At 47.7% G+C, this 18,326-nt stretch overlaps 1 protein-coding gene across 2 annotated transcripts; it reads right to left on the reverse strand.

Annotated features, from left to right (window-relative positions):
• Positions 1–586: 586 nt before the first annotated feature.
• ATG4B (autophagy related 4B cysteine peptidase) lies at positions 587–18,099 on the reverse strand. 2 transcript variants are annotated; one of them, XM_082766716.1, is made up of 13 exons: positions 18,017–18,099; positions 15,232–15,330; positions 14,642–14,713; positions 11,874–11,972; positions 10,929–11,030; positions 10,075–10,147; positions 9,139–9,218; positions 5,755–5,951; positions 4,663–4,741; positions 3,792–3,937; positions 3,430–3,486; positions 3,039–3,132; positions 587–1,252 (listed from the first exon to the last, which is right to left on the reverse strand). In XM_082766716.1, exons 1-13 carry the CDS (start codon positions 18,024–18,026, stop codon positions 1,179–1,181), a joined length of 1,182 nt encoding a protein of 393 aa, XP_082622842.1. In that variant the 5' UTR covers positions 18,027–18,099; the 3' UTR covers positions 587–1,178. The 2 variants fall into 2 exon arrangements, with proteins under 2 accessions (XP_082622842.1, XP_082622841.1); XM_082766715.1 differs by lacking the exon at positions 587–1,252 and adding an exon at positions 1,756–2,538.
• Positions 18,100–18,326: the final 227 nt, after the last annotated feature.

Genomic DNA, 18,326 nt, shown 5'->3' on the forward strand with positions numbered 1-18,326 from the left:
TGTGCATACTCTGCAGGGAAGGGAATTTGCAGAAGATCGAATGGAAAGGTAACAGCGCGGCTAGGAGGCCTGCTCAACCACCAGGAACCTTTTGGGATTTGGAAAGGGAATGTGTAACAGGAGGAACTGCTCAGGGGACACCTCAGGGAATTTTATAGCTCACGTTTTTGGTACCAACAAGATTGTTCACTAGATGCTGTGCCAGCACACGGGGACACAGGCACTAGCAGGCTGGCAGATCTCAGTTGTCCTGTTTCACCTCTCCCCAGCTGTGTCTCACCCCCTCCTCCTCCAAGGTTGTGTAATCCTGCTCTCTGCTCAAAGCAACTTACTTGAAGATACTTGCTGTAGAGATCAATCCACCATAGAAGCACAATGTAGAGAAGTACGTGTTAATGACTCACTGAGCAAGAAAACACACATTTTCTATTCTACCCCTCTTTCTGCTGTTATTTAGGCTGATTCCTCCCCAGAAGCAAGGCTGCTCCACAATTTCCTGGACAGCCTTTCAGTCGAATTAGCACTCATCCCTGCGCCACCCCACCTTCCTTTTGACAGGACGTCAGTAGGAGAGGGGTGCTGCACCCGTGAGAAGTGCTGTGTACTGCGAAGTGTGGACAGGAGTTTAACTGTAGGAAACCCAGCCAGCTGCACTCTGGGGACTTCCCAGCTGTCTCACTGGGAGATGCCTGCTGGTAGCTTGCAGTGTGAGCTCAGTCCAAGTCGGCCACTGAGAAGTGAAGCTGCTAGAGGAATTAACTGTACACATCACCTGCTAAATGACGGCTGGCCCTACGTAAGCTTCAGAGGGGAGTCCCTGCGTAAGGATTTAGCACTAAAAACCCCTGTGGCTCCCCCAGAAGGGCAGCTGACCTGCTGATGTAACAGATAGGCTTTGAACTTGTAGGCACCACTGCATCCACTTCCAGCAAGTGTTTTCTGCTGAGGAATCCCAACTCCAGCCAGTAAGGCTGCAACACCCACTCGGTTCTTCATCCCACTGCAGACAATGCACGCTCCGCTCAGAGGCTGCACAGAATGCCAGGATGGATGGACAAGAGGCGGGGATGGCAGCAAGCACCTATGAAAACCGGTAGCCCCAGGCTCTCCAAGGAGCTTCCCTCCCTCCCCTTCTCCCCACACAACACAAATTTGCAGAGTCAGTTTCCTATTTGTTTTCAAAGGGATAAGATTTCGAAGTCTTCATCTTCTGAGTCAAAGAACCTTTCCAATCTGTCGGCGTCAGAGGAGTCTGCAAGAGAAAAAGAAAGCGCTGGCTCCGTGGGATGCACCCGCCGCTCAGCAGCTGACACCAGCAGCCAGAGGGCAGCAGAAGGCGAGTGTCACAAGCCCACATGCTCAGGAGAGAATTACACGGCACATACGAGGTGTGCCAGCTCTCACAGATGCTGACACAGCCCCAGTGCAGTGCAGCTCTGTGCTGTGACTGTTTGGTACAACCTGCCTGGGCAGTCAGTCTGTTAGCAGGACAGGCTTCAGCATCAAGAGGCTCAAACAAAAGCACTTCTGAGGCCTAGGCTAACATCTGCAAAGACTCCTGGTCCAAATATGTGATAAGGGAATATTTCTTTGTTAGAAATATTAGAACATGCAACCTGTATTTTACTACAGTTGTGTTTGATCCAACGACATGGGGAGGTAATTACACGACACGCCCTCCCAGAAGTGATTTATATAGTCCAGTCTGCAAGGGAGGGCAGTGTACTCACTCCCTTCTGTCCATCCTTCCAACTCTGGTGAAGAAGGAGCACATAGCTCCAGGGAAAGTGGCTTTACCAGAGAGGAGATTCAAGTGAAAAGGCTGGGGAATATAGGAGAAGCCTACAGTAACTCAGGCTTCAAGAAAGCACACATTAAACTTGGCAAAACAGCCAGCCAGAAGCTAAACTGCAATGACTGACTGCCAGGAACAAGGAGAAATGCGTGGTCACAAGGCTGCAGACTGCCCTGAGTGTTCTGTGAAAGGCTTTAATCCCACAGCAGTGTGTGCAAATGCTTGGTGTCACTGCTCCCAGTGCAAACTGGGGGGACTGGCGGCAGCACAGCTTCCAGAGATGCTCCTCAGGGAGCAGCCCCTGTACACTCAAGTAACAAACCACAGAACCCAATTGGCTGGGAAAAATGAGGACAAGGGACTGGACTTCCATGAGAATATTAATCCTTCTTTTGAGGGCTAGGACAGAAGGAGAAAGGATGGCCTAACAAACGAGAGAGGCTCAAAACATGGGGAAGAAGTCAAGTAGCTCATTAGGATATCACTTTTATGAGTAAAAAAGGCAGTAATTAGGGACAATTTAATACAGGCAAGGATCACCAGTTTAAGGCAATCAAGCGTTCCTACAGACAAGGACAGTGAGACAAAAAAGGCCTTGAAAGTTTGTGCTAAGAGACAGACAGGAAGGAAGCAATGAGTGCAGGATGCAGGCGACAGGATGCAGTCCAACACCTGGTGACGGGGTAACTTTGTCCCCAAATACTCACTCCTCCTGGCAGAAGCTGCCAATAGCTCCTTATCTCCTGCAACGTTAATGTGCGTTAACATAAGCGGAGCCTGACAGCCAAAATACTGCCCAGCACTCATTCCTTTCTGCATCACCAGGACTAAGTGTTGGTAGTAGCCCATGCACAGGGAAGGAATCTCCTAAACTGCAACTACGTTTGACCACCCCCATCTTTGACATTTTTTAATACCCAGAAGCTCAGTTTTCAACCTTTTCCATGGAGCCTTAGGATTTTTCTGAGCATCTCTTTAGAAATCACAATTTCTTATTGCTGTAATAACCTATTAGCTTTTTTCCCCAGTCACCATTCAGACTCATCATAAAAAATCATCTTAAGACATGACCATGACCACGGGATCTGTGAACTGCTAGCTGAAAGCCAACGAACTAGATGAATTGACCCAAAAGCTCCGAGCTGAACAGGAACACACCAGAAATCACTACGCAATCCACACAAATCCCTGAACACCAACTGGACAAACCCACCCTTAGCTCTACCTCCCTGCGTGGCCTCACCTGGCGTGAGATTCAGAACATCGGGGTTGGAGAAGTGCGACGGCTGGCGCTCAACCAGTTCGAACATGGGCAGCGCTCCTCTTACCAGGGACAGCTGTGGAGCAAGAGCAGAGCCATGAGAACCAACAGTGCTGCACTCACAGTGCTCTGGGTCTTCAAGGGGAAGATTTAAGGGGAAGCACCAGTTTGTTGGGACTTCTTCGCAGCTGAAAAAAATACTTTTCAAATCTTTGACTAATATCAGCTGCAGAATTTCAGAGCTATACTCCTCCTGGTGTCTGGACAAGTTATTTTCATATGCTTTAATGTGGGATCGTGCTGCAGAGAACTCTCTCTGTGCAGCATTTTAGAAACAACAGTACTCTATATTCCCGGTGATACAGACACAAACCTTTTTGATTTGCTGGCACCAGTCATTAAAGTCCTCCTCCGTGTTGCAGAAAAAGCCCTGAAAAATAAAAAGTATTATCTTTATATAATTGTAGACTGACCTTTTCAGTCTTATGGCCTCATATTAATGCCAAGCAACATGAGCAGGACTGTAAGCAGTTACAATCTAACTGCCTTGCTTCAAGGTGTGGCCTACACAGTTCTGTTAAACTGAGCACTCCCCATAGCGGCACCCAAGTGAAGAGCACCCAACCTGCCACCTCTGCCTTTACCAGCTCCCCGGGGAAAGGGGTAGCTGTGAAACAGGGACGTGCTGCTTCAGGTGATGGAGAGCTGGCTGGAAAACAAGCAGGAAGAACGCACCACCGCAATGGAGGGGTCGAGCTCGGCAATGCTCATTCTGCTGGGAGGGTGCTGGCAGTGGAAGCTTTCGTCAGGGAGACAGCCGCTGTCGTTGGGCTCCACTGCAGGCTGCGTAGTGTGGGGATCCAGGTAAATGAGTTCCTCACCTGGAGGAACAGGCAAGAAGACATGAACAGGAAGAACGGTGCCAGAAGCTGCTCTTCTGAGAAGCAAATGGTGAGAAAGAAAAGGGGGGAGAGCAATGACGGAGCCAGCTACTGAAGCCCCATGGAGGAACCCATTGGTCTGGGGACAACTCGCTTTCAGACACTCCAACACTTCTCACCCAGGCAAAGAGCTGGCTGTGAGCAGAACCACGGTGCCCACTCCACAGCAGCACCTTGGGCACACGCGCTTTTTGAGCACTGTTCCTGCTAATGCTTTCCAGGGTCCTGGGTAAGCTCAAGACAGCCCCAGGAATCCAAAGCACAACCAGCCTGAGGTCTCAGGCAGAGTATCAGAGGAAAGGAAGAGGGACAAGGACAGCAGTTTGTAAGGTTTCAGAAAGGGAACAGCTAAAAGGCAGGTAAATATACAGCCAAGACCCTGAAGGGAGGTCAGCTCTGAACCTAGGAGGAACTTTGCACACCTCTTTACAGCTAAGATTTAGGGTTATGCACTGGAAGTTCATGGCTTGTACTATGGCCCCCGTTCAAAGCTACATCACTCAGATCCTCGCAAAGAGTTTCAACCCACAGCAGCCTTCCACACTTCCAGCAGGAAAAAGCCCTGCAGCATGCACCACAGACCAAGCAGGAGAGCTGTACTGCTCCAAACATTGTTAGCCGGGGGGAGATGCTTGGGAAGACTTTGCACTACTGCGGGCACTCACCTACATAACCAATGAAGTAGTGAGCACTGTTTGGTTTCCCTCCGATCACTCCCAGGGACTGAGGCATCATGAAGCAGTGCTGGAAAAGCAATACAGAAAACACACAGCTGACAGACAGTGAGACAAGCAAGTGGCAACAAAGGCAAACATCCAAAAACACAGTGGGAAAGAGACTGTGACACTGGAAATCAGCAACTCTAGCAGCAGGAACAGCCATTACTGGGGAGAAACTCCACCAGAAAGGCTGAAGGCTGCAACACAGAGCCTTCATGGAACACAAAAGCAGCTCAAAAACACCTTTAACTGCTGACAGTAACACACAGGTGGACCAAACAGAAGAGGCAGCACTATTCCAGGACTCTGTCTGGGCACGTCCTGGCTCTGCTGCAGTCAGAGGCGAAATCCCCTGGACATGTCAAACTGCAGCAGTGCTTTGAGGAGGGAACCATCACCCAGGAAACAGCCCAAATTTTCAGCTGCAATATCCGGGAACCATCTACTGAGTTACGGGGAAATAACCTAACCCTAGCCTGCATGTGGAGCTCTTACCTGTGCAGCTCAGAGATCCCTAGCATTAGCACAGCAGGACAACGTGCATCCTGTCTTATGGGTGTACTCTGCACACCCCAAATTCTGCAGCTTCCTCATGCTCCACAGCGGGACTGGCAGCCAGCTCCTACCCTCAGCCTGCAGTACAAGCTCTGCCATCAGAGCCATGGGGAGTTTACAAACACTACACTCATTAAAGCTCAATACAGCTGTGCTGAACAAATACTTCAGCAGGCTGGTACCATCTACACACAAACAGGGACCGAGATTAAGTTGGAAAATAAGATAGTAGAAATAAAACAAAACAAAACAAAAAAATACATAAAACTAAACATTTTCCTGACAAAAGGCTGCTAGAGCCCATATCCTGACCTCTGAAAATGGTGCTTTCTAAATACATTTTTTCTAAATACATTTTCCTCTGGAAAAAAGGACAATTACTTCTGAGTATTTCTACCCCAAAACCAAATTTCAGAAGTGACTCAATTCGCAGCAGGGTTTTGAAGCATCAGAATATCAAGAATTCAGTTCCAGATCCCCTACCTTTAGTGTTTCAATATAGGCTTCATTGATCTCTGTGAGCCCAAGGCGGAGAGGTATCAGCAGCACCAATGGTTTCCACAGTGAGAGCCTATCTCTAACCCCTGCTTCCTCTGGGTACCCATTATAGAGTACATCTGACTCCACAGCAGGGCATGCTGCAGCTCCAGCACACGCGAAGTTGGACTGGCACAACCGCCCTACAGAAAGGGAACATGAGCAGAAAGCATCAGAAACAACTTCCATTCCTAGACCTTGAGTAATTCTATTCCAGCTATCAACAATCACTATTTTCTGAAAGCCTACAGCACTAAAAGGAAAAAAAAAAAAAGTTCAACAAGGCCCACCACTGTGATCATGTGATATGCTCCCCACAGGGTTTCTGGACAGGCTCAGTATTTCATCTAAGTATACATCGAAGTTGTGCCAAAGCATGCTGTACTCTCAGCTACCATCTGGCGGGCCATTAAAATGTAAATTCTTCCAGCAGGTGAACAGCTAAGCAACAACCTGGGTCAATGAGGGTGAACGATCTGATTAGGATATTAGGCAAGAGCCCTGAATTCAAGAGCATGTAGACAAAACAAACAAACAAACAAACAAAAAAAACAATTTGGAGTGTTCAGCTCTAGAGGGGCACATGGAGGATATGAGGCCAGCTGAACTGAATGAGGAAAATATTACGGCTTAACAGAGGAAATCCTCACCTGTAACCAGCACTGTAACAAGATACAGAGATACGAACGTGGTATCTATCTCAAATAATTGTCATTTACCTAAAGTTCCCTAAAACCTTTACAAATTCTGTCAGGGATCATTCAGAAGCTAGTTTAGAGACTCAAGACGGGCGAATATTAAACTCGGCAATTTTAGCATGAGCTTTGCCTGCAAGAAATGGGGCAACTCCTCAGGGCATACCCATGACATGGACATTATGCATCCTCATTCAACAGGTTTGATGAACACACAGGCAGTTTGGAATGAAACTGGATTATGTAAATTCTGGTACAGAAATATCTCCGAGCCTCCTTGTCTCACAGGGTAATTTCATTACTTGCTGGGCGTGCACATGTGCGTGTGAAGAAAAATCTCCAAACCAAAGGAACCCACAACATTTCAATCATGAATCCAGGGCAATTAGACAGAATGCCAGAGGCTCATTTAATTTATTCTTGGCCTAACCTGAATGCCAGGACAGTCTGGCAGGGAGGATGCGATGTAAACAAGCACCTCCATCACAGCAATTACAGCAGGATGCCTGCTCACTACTACAAGCTCCAAATGCAGCTGAACAAGGAGAACGTTACGGCCAAGGTTAGAAGAAGTAGGACTTTGTGCTAAAGCCTCAATTGGAGAGAGAACGGTTGCACTGAAATTTGGAACCGCCCCTTCAGAAGGGAGAATGTGTATGAGATAACATGCCTACGCACACAAGGGATGTTATAGTTATCAGAGGTCTTGAAAAATTGAAGTCACTGCATGTCAGGACTGCTTACCTTGATAAAACATTATTTTTTGTTGCAGTTGCCTGCCTGTCCTGATGATCTGCATACCTGCAGCTGTCACTATGGGTTTCTTCATCAGGCAGAGCAACTGGCAGTCCTATGCTGTGTTACAGACGTACTCAACCCCAGTTTAAGTGGTAGGGAGCCCAGCAGAGACTAAAGTCACCCTGCTTCTTTGGCACCGTGGTCCCTACCTAAAGCTCCCCAGCAGGATTCAAACCCTTTACTGCAAACATATTCCAGCAGATCTGACACACCTTTCCTGCTACTGCTGCTGTCGGTCACTGGCTTAGCTCTGTTTCTAACCATCCTTCTGATGCACGCAATCCTCCAGCTCCCACCTGAAAGCACCTTTCCGACACTACAGGCTGGCTCAGAAGGCTCTGGTGGAGGTACTCAACTGCTGCAGCAGAAGTTTGTTTTCTATCCACCATGGGCTGAATGGCATTAGTGAATGAATTTACCAGCTGTATGAAGCCGTGTTCATTTCTGAACGTTTCACTACTGACAGGTGTCTGAGGTACACGATATACAACACGTACCTACAGATCAATAACAAATCAGACCCGCTCATACAGGGGCTTTCAAGTCCTGAGTGGTAGGCACGTGATGATTCACAGCTGAGGAAGACAGACAGACACCACCCTACATGTTACAAGCTGTATGGACACGTTACTTGAAGCAGTGTCAGTGTTTAACACAAGCCACGCAGACAGGAGCTGCAACATACTCAAGCCCTGCAGCCAGCACGCCTCAGTTCTAGAGGGGATATTTTTCAGGCTAAAGGGGAAAGATTAATCCAATTCCCGTCTTCATGCTGACCTTTGTTTAAGCCAAGAGCACGAGCATACACCTTCACAGGACTAGACAGGCGCTTCTCAATCAAATCCTACATTTTCTTGGCCTCTCAACTGACGCTACCTGTTAAGAGATCTGACTCTGTAAAATGACTGTCCTTCACTGCAGGAACAAACGGTCCTCATCTGTTAATTGATTTTTGCTCCAATGCAACCAAAAGCCAATCTAACTGACAGCTGCCACCATCTCACCTGTAACTTTGCACCAGCTCCAGCACTCAGTGGACTTTTTTACGTGCTGTTTCAGAACACTACCCTGGCAGAAAACATTGAATGGTTTTGTGCTGCATAAGCAAACCACCTCACAAATCTAGAGCGAGAGAGGGAAGGATAGTTCAGCCAGGACCATGCAGGATGGCAGCAGCCAGCCATGCCACCATCTGCTTTGGTTACTGGGGCACGAGCAAGCATGCTAGGGATGAATGTGTTGCACAGCTGCTCAGCCTCCAGAGCCATCCAACTGCCAAGATGCAGAAAAAAGAAAAAAAGAGAAAATACAAACCACCAACAAAAACAACAAAGCACAATAATGGAGAACTCCTTAAAAGATATCTCCAGAGATGGAGCCCCTTCTTAATTCACTCCCCCCCCCGCCCCAGTTTTGTTCCTTTTCCTGGTCAGAGATCTGTTCTGGTTATCTCACTCTGCCTAATAGCAGAGACATTCCTACACCGTTAGATGGGAGAAGCAGCAGCCATTTACTGCGTGCTACCTGTGGTCATAAACAGGTTTGGCACTACCTTCCCAGCAGCTCCCACCTATTGCCTGAAGGCCAGCAGGTCCTTCTTTCCAGATCCAGAGGCCACACTGCCAAGTTAGAGCCTTTATCAAAGTAAAAATCACGTAAGGGGGCTTCCTTGCCCTACAACAGCAATTCTCATCTGAGTTTAGCACACTCAGCCACAGCTTTAAGACAGAACATTTACTGCATGTTTGCAATGTTGCAAAACTGCATGCTTTCCAGTTCTTTTCTGACTTCTCGCTGCTGAGGGATACATCTCATTCCACCTGCACGTGATACTTACTGATTTCTTCCATTACTACAGTGTTGTCCATGGCTATGTGTACTGCCAGTGAACTCCATGTATCAAAAGTGGCAAGTTTTCTATAGAGGCGGGGGGGAAAAAAATGCAAGGAAGGATTAGTTACAACTATAAGACAAAGATAATGTTGTATCAAAGAAGAGAAATTGGACTAGGAGAGATTGGTTTTCACCAATTACACTTTACGTTTTTTTTAAACACTTATTACAGTTGTAAAATTCATTGCCACAAATTATTATGACCAGAAGAATAAATGGATTACAAATGGGACCAAAACTGGGAATTTGTGCTAAATACAATCTCCACCTCAAATTCTGTAACTGCTGGTACAGAAAATGAGAGTTACTTAATGTCCTCCTTATATGCTAATTTAAAAATAAAAGTCACCCTGACTTTCCCTAAATATCTTCCCATCACCTACAGCAGATACTAGGCTAAACGGGCAGATGGTCTAACCTGGGAAAGTTCCTTCTCAGGCAATCCCAGCCTATTCCACAGGGCTCCCAGCTCGACCAATCAAAAAAATTATGGAAAGAATGGCAACAGAAAGAATATTTCTGAAAAAATATTTCTGAAAATACAGCATGTCCCAGTTAAAGACAGCCCAGAACCTCCGTTCGTCACCGCAGAACCCAGGCAGCAAATACCTGTGCTTTCCTCTGCTAATGCATGAGTGACTTGATGGCCTATCGGCAGCTTTTGGACAATGACAACACTGATGTCATGGAGAAGCAACTCATGCCAGCAGAGATCCAAACGACAGCAATCATCACCTACTCTGACACCTGCTTCTGGTCCACTGCAAAGAGTATTGCACTCAGTTCTAGCAGCAAACATGTTACTTATGTGTGTAAGGCTGGAGGTACTACAAACCCACCTCTTGGTTGGAAAATAATAAAGGAAAAACCCAGCACTTACTTGAGCACTTGTGCGACTGTGTTTGGTCCATACCATTGACCTATGGATTTCCCCTCTCCAACTCCCATCTGGGCTGCATCACAAGAAAAAAAAAAAAAAAGAATTAGAATTTAGCATATAATTTCACCTACACCATGCCCCTTCCTAACCAGGATTTATATTCAACAGTAAAAAAAATTTAACTTGGAAACATTTCTGAGTCATCAGAAACCCCACAAAAGGGTAGAATCACAATGTTAATGGAAGAAAAAAGTACATCCTCAAGGACTGTAAAGCAAACCCTTTCTCAGAAACATGATACAGAGATCCAAAAGACAATGTAACCTCAGAAAAAGGCTATTTCTTGTTTGATTATCAGGAACACCCCCGTAACCTGAAGTTCCACTCACTGAAGCTATAGGAGCATTAAGACCCTATAAGCAAAAACTGGAACAGGCAGTCTTTTTTTTTGTTGTTGTTGTTGTGAAGGAAGTTTCAATTAAAGTGAGATCCTTCCTTAGTTTACTTGCTACTGCTGAAATTTGTTCATGCAGCAATCTTCTCCTGTTACAAGGTCTTGGTGAGAACAGCAACAACATGCTTTCCTCTCACCTTGGCTAAGCAGGACACAGAAAGTGGTGCCGAATATAACCTAAAGCCTGAAGACAAACATGAAGGACTTTACGGAGTCAAGAGAAAAATCCATCATAATCCACAATAAAGTGTAGTAGCTTCAGATCATGCGAGAAAAACAGCATGTCAGAACATAACCTGCTAGGTTTTTCACCTCAGGTACTAAAACAAACATGGAGTGATGTTCTACGCCCTTGGGAAATCCAGACAGAACATTCCCCCCTGCTTTCTGGCACTCTTACCTATCTGGTGAATGGAGTAGTAGCTGTCTTTTTTGTCAATGAAGGCATTAAGAACGTTGAAGTAATTATCCATCTGCCTCTTCCCTTTTATCCACCTCCAGTCTAAGACACAGAAGGAGACATGTGAAACAAAACGTGATGTTTATTAGCAACCAGACACCGCAAGCTACAAGCTGTCTTTCCTGTGCCTCGACTACTGATCAGATTTTCATGTCACTATCTTATTACTGAGCATCTGGGGCATCCCCAACACTGAAGAATCAATTTTAACAGAAAAGCAAGCATTTCCACAGCTGAAACACAAGAATATCACCCATGGTAAAACAGAAAACACGAATCCTAACTCTATCCCACAGATGGGCCATAGGATACCAATTTCTCGAGGCATCCTGAGGAAAACCAGGTGACCTCATTAAAAAAAATCATCTCCCAAATTCAAAGGCCATCAACAACTGCAACAATACATGTAACTCCCATACAGTTGCTTACAGACCACATATGGATCCAATGCAAAGAGAGAAGTATTCAGGGACAGGAGAAACTACAGAAATGACAGAAAGAGAGGACTTCTCTACAAGTTAAAAATTGAACTATAAACAAGTCAGTCACCCTGCTGTTTTGAGGAGGACTTTTTAAACTTCAGGTATATAAAAAAAAATCAAGAAAACCCTGGTACTTGCTTGGTGTCCATGGGCTTAGCTAGCACATGACAGGACTCTCCTTTGTTTTAAGGTTTAACAACCACATTCATCTATGTGGAGTCACAGACAGCTGCAGAAGGAAACCTGCTGGAGAGTTTCCAGCAGACTTTTCAATCAACAGCCCAGAACTTAAGAAAATTCAAGGAAAAGTTATGGAGCCCTCAGCAATTCCCAGCTGCTGTCCTGACAAGTACTGTGCTTGTGGGAGCATGTGGATGTCAGTATGGGCAGTGCTCTGGTTTACCTCTTCCCAAATGCCTGCAGACCAAAGCCTGAGCAAAGATCATCTGGCCACACCGCAACATACAGCCCCAACCAGTATCAGATGTGGGACCAGTTCCTCCTGTAAACAAAGACAGAAAGCAAATATGTAATGAAAGGAACAACACTGCCAAGTGGGAGATAAAAAGGAAAGTGCTGTAAGCCTGCATGGGCAGCAGGTTTATCCAAACAATCAGATAGGGAATAAGGACTGTGCTAGCTCACACACCCAAGGCCGAGAAATAAAAACTCAGTTCTTAGTGACTAGCCTAATGGCATCCCATAAAAAAGAACTAAAATCTTTAACCTTCAGTAACAGGGGAAAAAATCAAAAGGAAATCCAAGCAACTCAGCTAGAAAGGCAGCTGAATTTCTCATGAATATAGCAGTTCTTGGGCATACTTGCAGATTCCCAACCTAATTCAGAGAAGTTACTAAGCAGAGAAACATCTTGTTACAGACCACTTGCTGCTGTAATGCTCATTTTGAGAAGGCAGCTCATTATGCAAAATGAATCAGTCACAAGGCATTCCCACATCACAAGCAGCCGATGACTGTATGAGATTCCAAAGTGAACAACGTGGAGTTAGGTCCAAAAACCAAACAAACAAAAAAAACCAACTCCAGCAACAGTGAGAAAATCCATATCCTACATAATATAGGAGAATAAGCTGGATATCAGCTAGCAATGGGAAAACTGAGACAAAGACCCTAAGGCTGGAAGCACCTCCCTGACAGAACTTCAAAAGGAAGCTGCCACTGCTCCTCTGAAGCTTCAGCTGTTATTACGAGCTTCACAGATAAAAATGTTTAGCATGACCACAGCCAGTGAGCTGTCCTACAAGTACGCAGTCAGCTGCGCCTTCACACAGCTGGGAGAAGTTTTTTTGTATTGCTGCTTTCCTCTCTTGAAAGATGGGTCTGCTGAGTATCCTAAGGAACAGCAACCAAGAAGCCTGGCTTCAAGTTCACTGGGAAATGCTCTCAGTGTTACTGCAGTTCCCGTGTGCAAATCCACTTCAAGCGCTAAAAAGCAAACAAAAACTCGACGGTCTAGGGCAGATACAGGAAGTTGATAATTTCTGTCTCTTGTCTCTACCTTTTCTCTCTTTAATCCACTTCAAGTCCAAGGCCATCATTAAATTATATTTCATCTTAGACTCCTGTAGGACCTAATTAGCACGCAGTACAAAAAATTAGGCATGTTGTGAGGTTCCTAAATACGCCTCCCACACTCATTCTCGTATCGTTTTTAAGATTATCATTATCCCTCCTACCCAGGAGGAACAGGAGTCCTCGTATCAGATAAGGAAAAAGTCTGCCCTATCAATTAAACAAAGTGCATTTCCGACTCCCATACTCAGAAGGAAATTGACGTTTACGCTTGTGGGGACTGTTAGGAGCTTTCATTAGGTAAAGATAACCAGATTATTTATCAGAAAGCCTTTCTGAATTAAGTTAAGTCATTCTGCAAAATTGATGGCAGTAAAGATTCTTCCCTGAATCCTGGATTACTGTCAGAAGCCACCCCAAAGCCCAGTCCTGCAGCAGAGGAACTCATGACTATTTCGGTAATGCCAGAAGCCTTCAATGATTTTCCTGCGCTGTCAACAACCACAAAAAAAGCACCAGGTTATTGATCATCTTCTGAACCCACTTCTGTTTTTAACACCACCTATGTCTTACCACTTCACACAGACTTTTCTGAATTCTGAAATAGGCTTACAGAACGAACGTGCTGCCTGGAGCAACTGAGACAGCGAAGACTTTGAGGTATCTGCATACTAAGAATACAACTGATGTCATTCTACACAATAAAATAAAACAAAGATATCAATGCTTTCACTGCTGTAGGCTATCCGTCCAATGCTCTTTGATTCAAGGGTCACATTCATTACATGAGGTAGTTTGCAGACAGAAACAAATTCAAATAGTTAACAGTCAGAACGTGAATTATTTTCTCCTTACACTTCCAGTGGAAAAAAAAATCCTCAGAACACATCAAAAACCCAGTCCAAGCAAACAGCAAGCTTTCAAGACTTACATCACAGTTAAGAACCCTAAGGGACAGGACGAAAAGATAATTGCTAAAGTTTTTGGGGGGGATCATGAAGAAATTCTGTCTAGCTTTCCCCTTTAAGAAGGGATAAAAAAAACAACAACAACAAAAAAAACTCACAACAAACAATGAGACTAGGAAACTGTACATGCATCTAAAAGATGCAAACAAACCAACATTTGGTTCTTCTCATTGTTTATCCACGGTGTCTATTATGCCTTCCCCATTGACATCTCATCACCTCACAATCCTTAACATATCTCCTCTGTGATAATCCCAGAAAGAAAGGGAAGCCTTCTTAATAATGTAGCATGGGTGGAAAGAGCAGCAGAACTGTGACATGCACAGGCCTAGGGCACACGCCCTGAGTCTCGGGCTAGTGTCCTCCATAAGGCCAACCTTCTGCCCTTCATGGGTGAGGCCGACAGATCCCTAATTCCCAACAGCTAAGGAGAAGTCACAGAACACAACCATCGTTTTCTGACAGAGCTTTTGCAGCAGTGAAGTAAAATCTGTTTTTTAAATGTCTTCTTGGAACCAGCTTTCCTGAGATCAGCTGCGTGCTCTGTGCCTCCACAGCCTGATCCATGCTCACGTCCCCCAGGAGAGCACTCTAACCCCAATTAAGTCTCCCGGTGGGTCAGGCTGTTACGGGCAGGACAGCGTCACCTCCAGGACTCGCTCAGACTTACCGATGGCAGGGAAGTTCTTTCTGTAGGTGAACCAAAGCCGAGAGGTCACATCCAACAGGATCTCTTCTTTCTCTGAAAGGTTTTTCAAGATTGAAAGGCATGCACACACACACAGAGAGCACCAAACTCGCCTAAACCCACCTCCTGCCCAGCCTTCTGCTCCTCACCCAGTCTGTTGGCCCTGACAGGCAACATCTGGAAGAGGAACAGGGAAGTGCTGCTGGGCAGAAGAAACCTTTTCCTCTAAAAAAAGCTACAACCAACCCCAAACACCATGGTCAGAGGTAAACTATGAAGCATTAAGCCATTTTGTTGCCTTTCTCCCAAGCTATCCACTTGCCTCAATCATCCTGGCCTCATAGAGGTCCCAATAGCTGGGAAGTGGCAACTTTCTGCACAAAAACACTCTGGAGTCTGCAGAGATGGCCAAACAGGAGGCAGCACAGTGGTTACAGTCCGCGTGCTCTGACAGCAAACAGACTCTGCTGTGCATGTATGAGTTCTGCAGTCACATCGCTGCTCCCAAAACAACGAGCAACACTACCAGAGCCCTGCAGAGCATCACGAGTTGCAGTGTGCACGCCCAGTACCTGTGAAAACGCTGTATTTGCGGCCTAGGATCCACACAGGCTCTTTGGTCTCAGGGAAGTCTTCATATTCAAACCTGAGAGTGTCATAGGTAAGGGTAGCTGGAACGGAAAGAAAGAAAGAAAGAGGTATGATTGTTTTTTCCTTGATATTTAAAAAAAAATTGTACCAAAGCTGTACACCAGAACCAGAGCTGCTGTGCCCCTGTTCCCTACAGGACCTACAAGCCTGACTCTAGCTGGCAAGAAACATTTCACTTCCAACACTACAGCCAAACATTCTGGCAGGCACAGGGAGCCAACGCACCCACAGCTCTCGCCTGGCTGCTCCCCAAACAGAAAAGCAGGGGAACCTCCAGGTTAGCTCAGCTCCAAGTGCCTCACAAGCAACTGAGCAGGTCGAGAAAACGTCGAGGACTTCAGCCAGCGGCCGCTTCCCAGCACAGGTATCGCCACGCTCGCTAACACAAGGCTGAGGCCCCTCTTTGCCAAGGAACGAGGCGATTGAGGAGCTTCTTCCAGAGAGCACTGCTTTTGTGGCGTAGCTTGCAAAGCGTGGATTGCAGTGAAATGACAGCCAAACCTCGCTCCTGGAGCCAGTCCCTCCTCCAAGGCCGGGAACTGAGCACAAGTCATCGCTTGTAGCGAAACCAGCCCGCAGCTTGAGAAGGCAGAGCGCTGCCTTTACGGGCATCATGCTGAAAGCTGAGGAACACAGAGCTGTGCAAAGGCATCCGAGCTCACAGGTGGCAGGCGCACCTTGTGCCTGGTTCACCTGCTGCCTTCAGTGCCTAAATACCTGCCTCTTCTTATCCCAGCACTGATGGCTCCACTACAAAGCAGCTCTGCAACGCCCTGGGATCAGAGCAGTTTGAGCCTTTGTGCAAAAGATACAAGAAACGGAGAGGGGAGAGGGACGGTTGGATGTGCTGGGCTCCACGAGGTTTGTATTTGGAAATAAGGGACTTTAAAGGGGTGAACGGGCAAGTGTCGGGGGAGGCTGGTTTTAAAACATTTTGCAGGTTAATAATTGCATCCCGTTTTGTAAGAGTCGTTTCTTAAATGAGCGGCGTGTTAAATTCCAAGCAGAGCTAAGCTAGGTTGTTCTGTTAAAGCAGCTGTTGAAAGCATCTCTAACACCAAATGCAAGAAAACCTGCGATGATCTGACCAAAGTTTAAAACAGGGTGACAGACGACACAACCACAAGTTCCTCTCAGCCCCATCTTCTACAAAACCCAGCACCCTCTGCAGCACACGCCTCGCTGCTGGCATCCCCTCAGGTCCACCTGCTGCCCTCGCACCAGATGCCACCGAGCTCCCAAGCAGAAGATGCACGCAGAAGATGAGTCTCTCTTTCCATCATTCCTCTCTCAGCCTTCCAGAAATCATCATCTGGAGCAGCAGCAAATAACAACCTGGCCAATTTGCATTCGGTAAGTGGTACCTCCAGAAAGTCACCACGACGCTCTGCTTGCTCCTCCTCTTTGCAGGCACCTAGGATGCTCTACCTATGCTGGGGCAAACAAGCTACACGAGACTTTCTGGTTCCTGAAGGCCCCTCGTCAGTCTCCTGCCTCTGGGCTCTTGGATCTGCAAGTCCAATTCCAAACGGCAGAGGAATTGAAGAAGCAAGACATCAGCACAAGATCTCCTTCGGGATGAGACACTACTGTTTATCCTGGCAGCTCAAAAGCAGCTTGTAGTTGGTATTAAAAACAATAAATGTATCACCGGTCAACTTAAAAACAGAAGTTCTCAGGTTTTAAAGCTCAAAGGAATGTTTTGTGCTCTATTTTGTCAGTTCACAAACCTACTGTGAATCTGTCTCTGTCAAAAATGTCTTTAAAAGACGTTTAGATGTAGAGCTTAGGGATATGGTTTAGTGGGGACTGTTAGCGTTAGGTCAGAGGTCGGACTCGATGATCTTGAGGTCTCTTCCAACCTAGAAATTCTGTGATTCTGTGAAAAGAGCCTCAAGTAGCTTGAATGACTGATACAAGGATGCTACAGAAACTGTCAGGCTACCCACCATCCTCCTTTTCCTTCCCAGTAACACTTCCTCACGTCCCCAAACACCACAACCTCTGCAGCTCCACCAGGTCCTTCACAACCGTGCGATCTGCAGCCGGCAGCTGCTCCAGGACCTGCTGGGCTCTCCCCTTCCACCACAGCTACGGGGGGAAGGGGCCAGCACAGCGGCTCCCGGGCTGCCCGCGGGGCCGCCACACACGCTCAGGGCCCACAAACAGCGGTGCCAGGACCCCGCAGGCTGAGGCGGAGAGCCCCAAACCCTGCCCCACAGCCGCACGCCTGGCACCAGGCCCTGCAGGTCCCGCTGTGTACCTGCCACAACGCGGCCAGGCGCCTGCGGCTGCGATTGTTTTGTGCTGAATTCAACATTGCCAGCACCCGACAGGGCACGACTCGATCGGATTTCACCTTCACGGGGAGGAAACCTCAAGCGTTTGCCCCTGCTTGGCGTGAAGGACCCGACCACGGCAGCAACGCCCTCCCAGCCCTCCCAGACGCCAATTTTCGCCGATCTCTCCCCAAACTCCCCCCGCCTCGGTGCCCCCCCGGCACCAAGCGCCTCAGCGCGGCCCCCCCCGCAGGGCAGAGGGGTGAGAGGGGGCCCTGCCCCCCCGCCCCGGGGCAGCTCCCCGGATTCACCGAGGGGCTCTGAGGGGGCTCCGGCAGCCCCAGGAGGTCCCCCCCGGGCCCTCCCCGCCTGAGGGAGCCGCGGTCCCGCTGAGGGGGCCGGGCCGGGCCGGGCCGCGCGCACCCACCTGCGTCCATGGCGGCGGCCCCGCCGAGGGCTGCGCCCGCTGCCGGCCCGGCCGACGCATCCGCCCCGGCGCAGCCGAACCCGCTGCCGCCGCGCGGCCAATCGCAGCGCCGCTCGCCGCCGGCCCGCGCGCCGATTGGTTGACGCTGCGAAGGGGGAAGGTTTGGCTGCGCCGCAAGCGCTTCCTCCCTGCTCTGGGGGCCGCCATTTTGTCGTACGGAAGGCTGCTGCGGAGCGGGGGGAGGAGATGGAGCGGAGGGAGGCAGGGGTCGTGGAGAAACCGGGGGGCGAGGCGTTGTGTGGCGCTGCCC

Source organism: Aythya marila (genome assembly GCF_965140915.1).
Source record: "Aythya marila genome assembly, chromosome: 9".
In the NCBI taxonomy this organism is placed as follows: Eukaryota; Metazoa; Chordata; class Aves; order Anseriformes; family Anatidae; genus Aythya; species Aythya marila.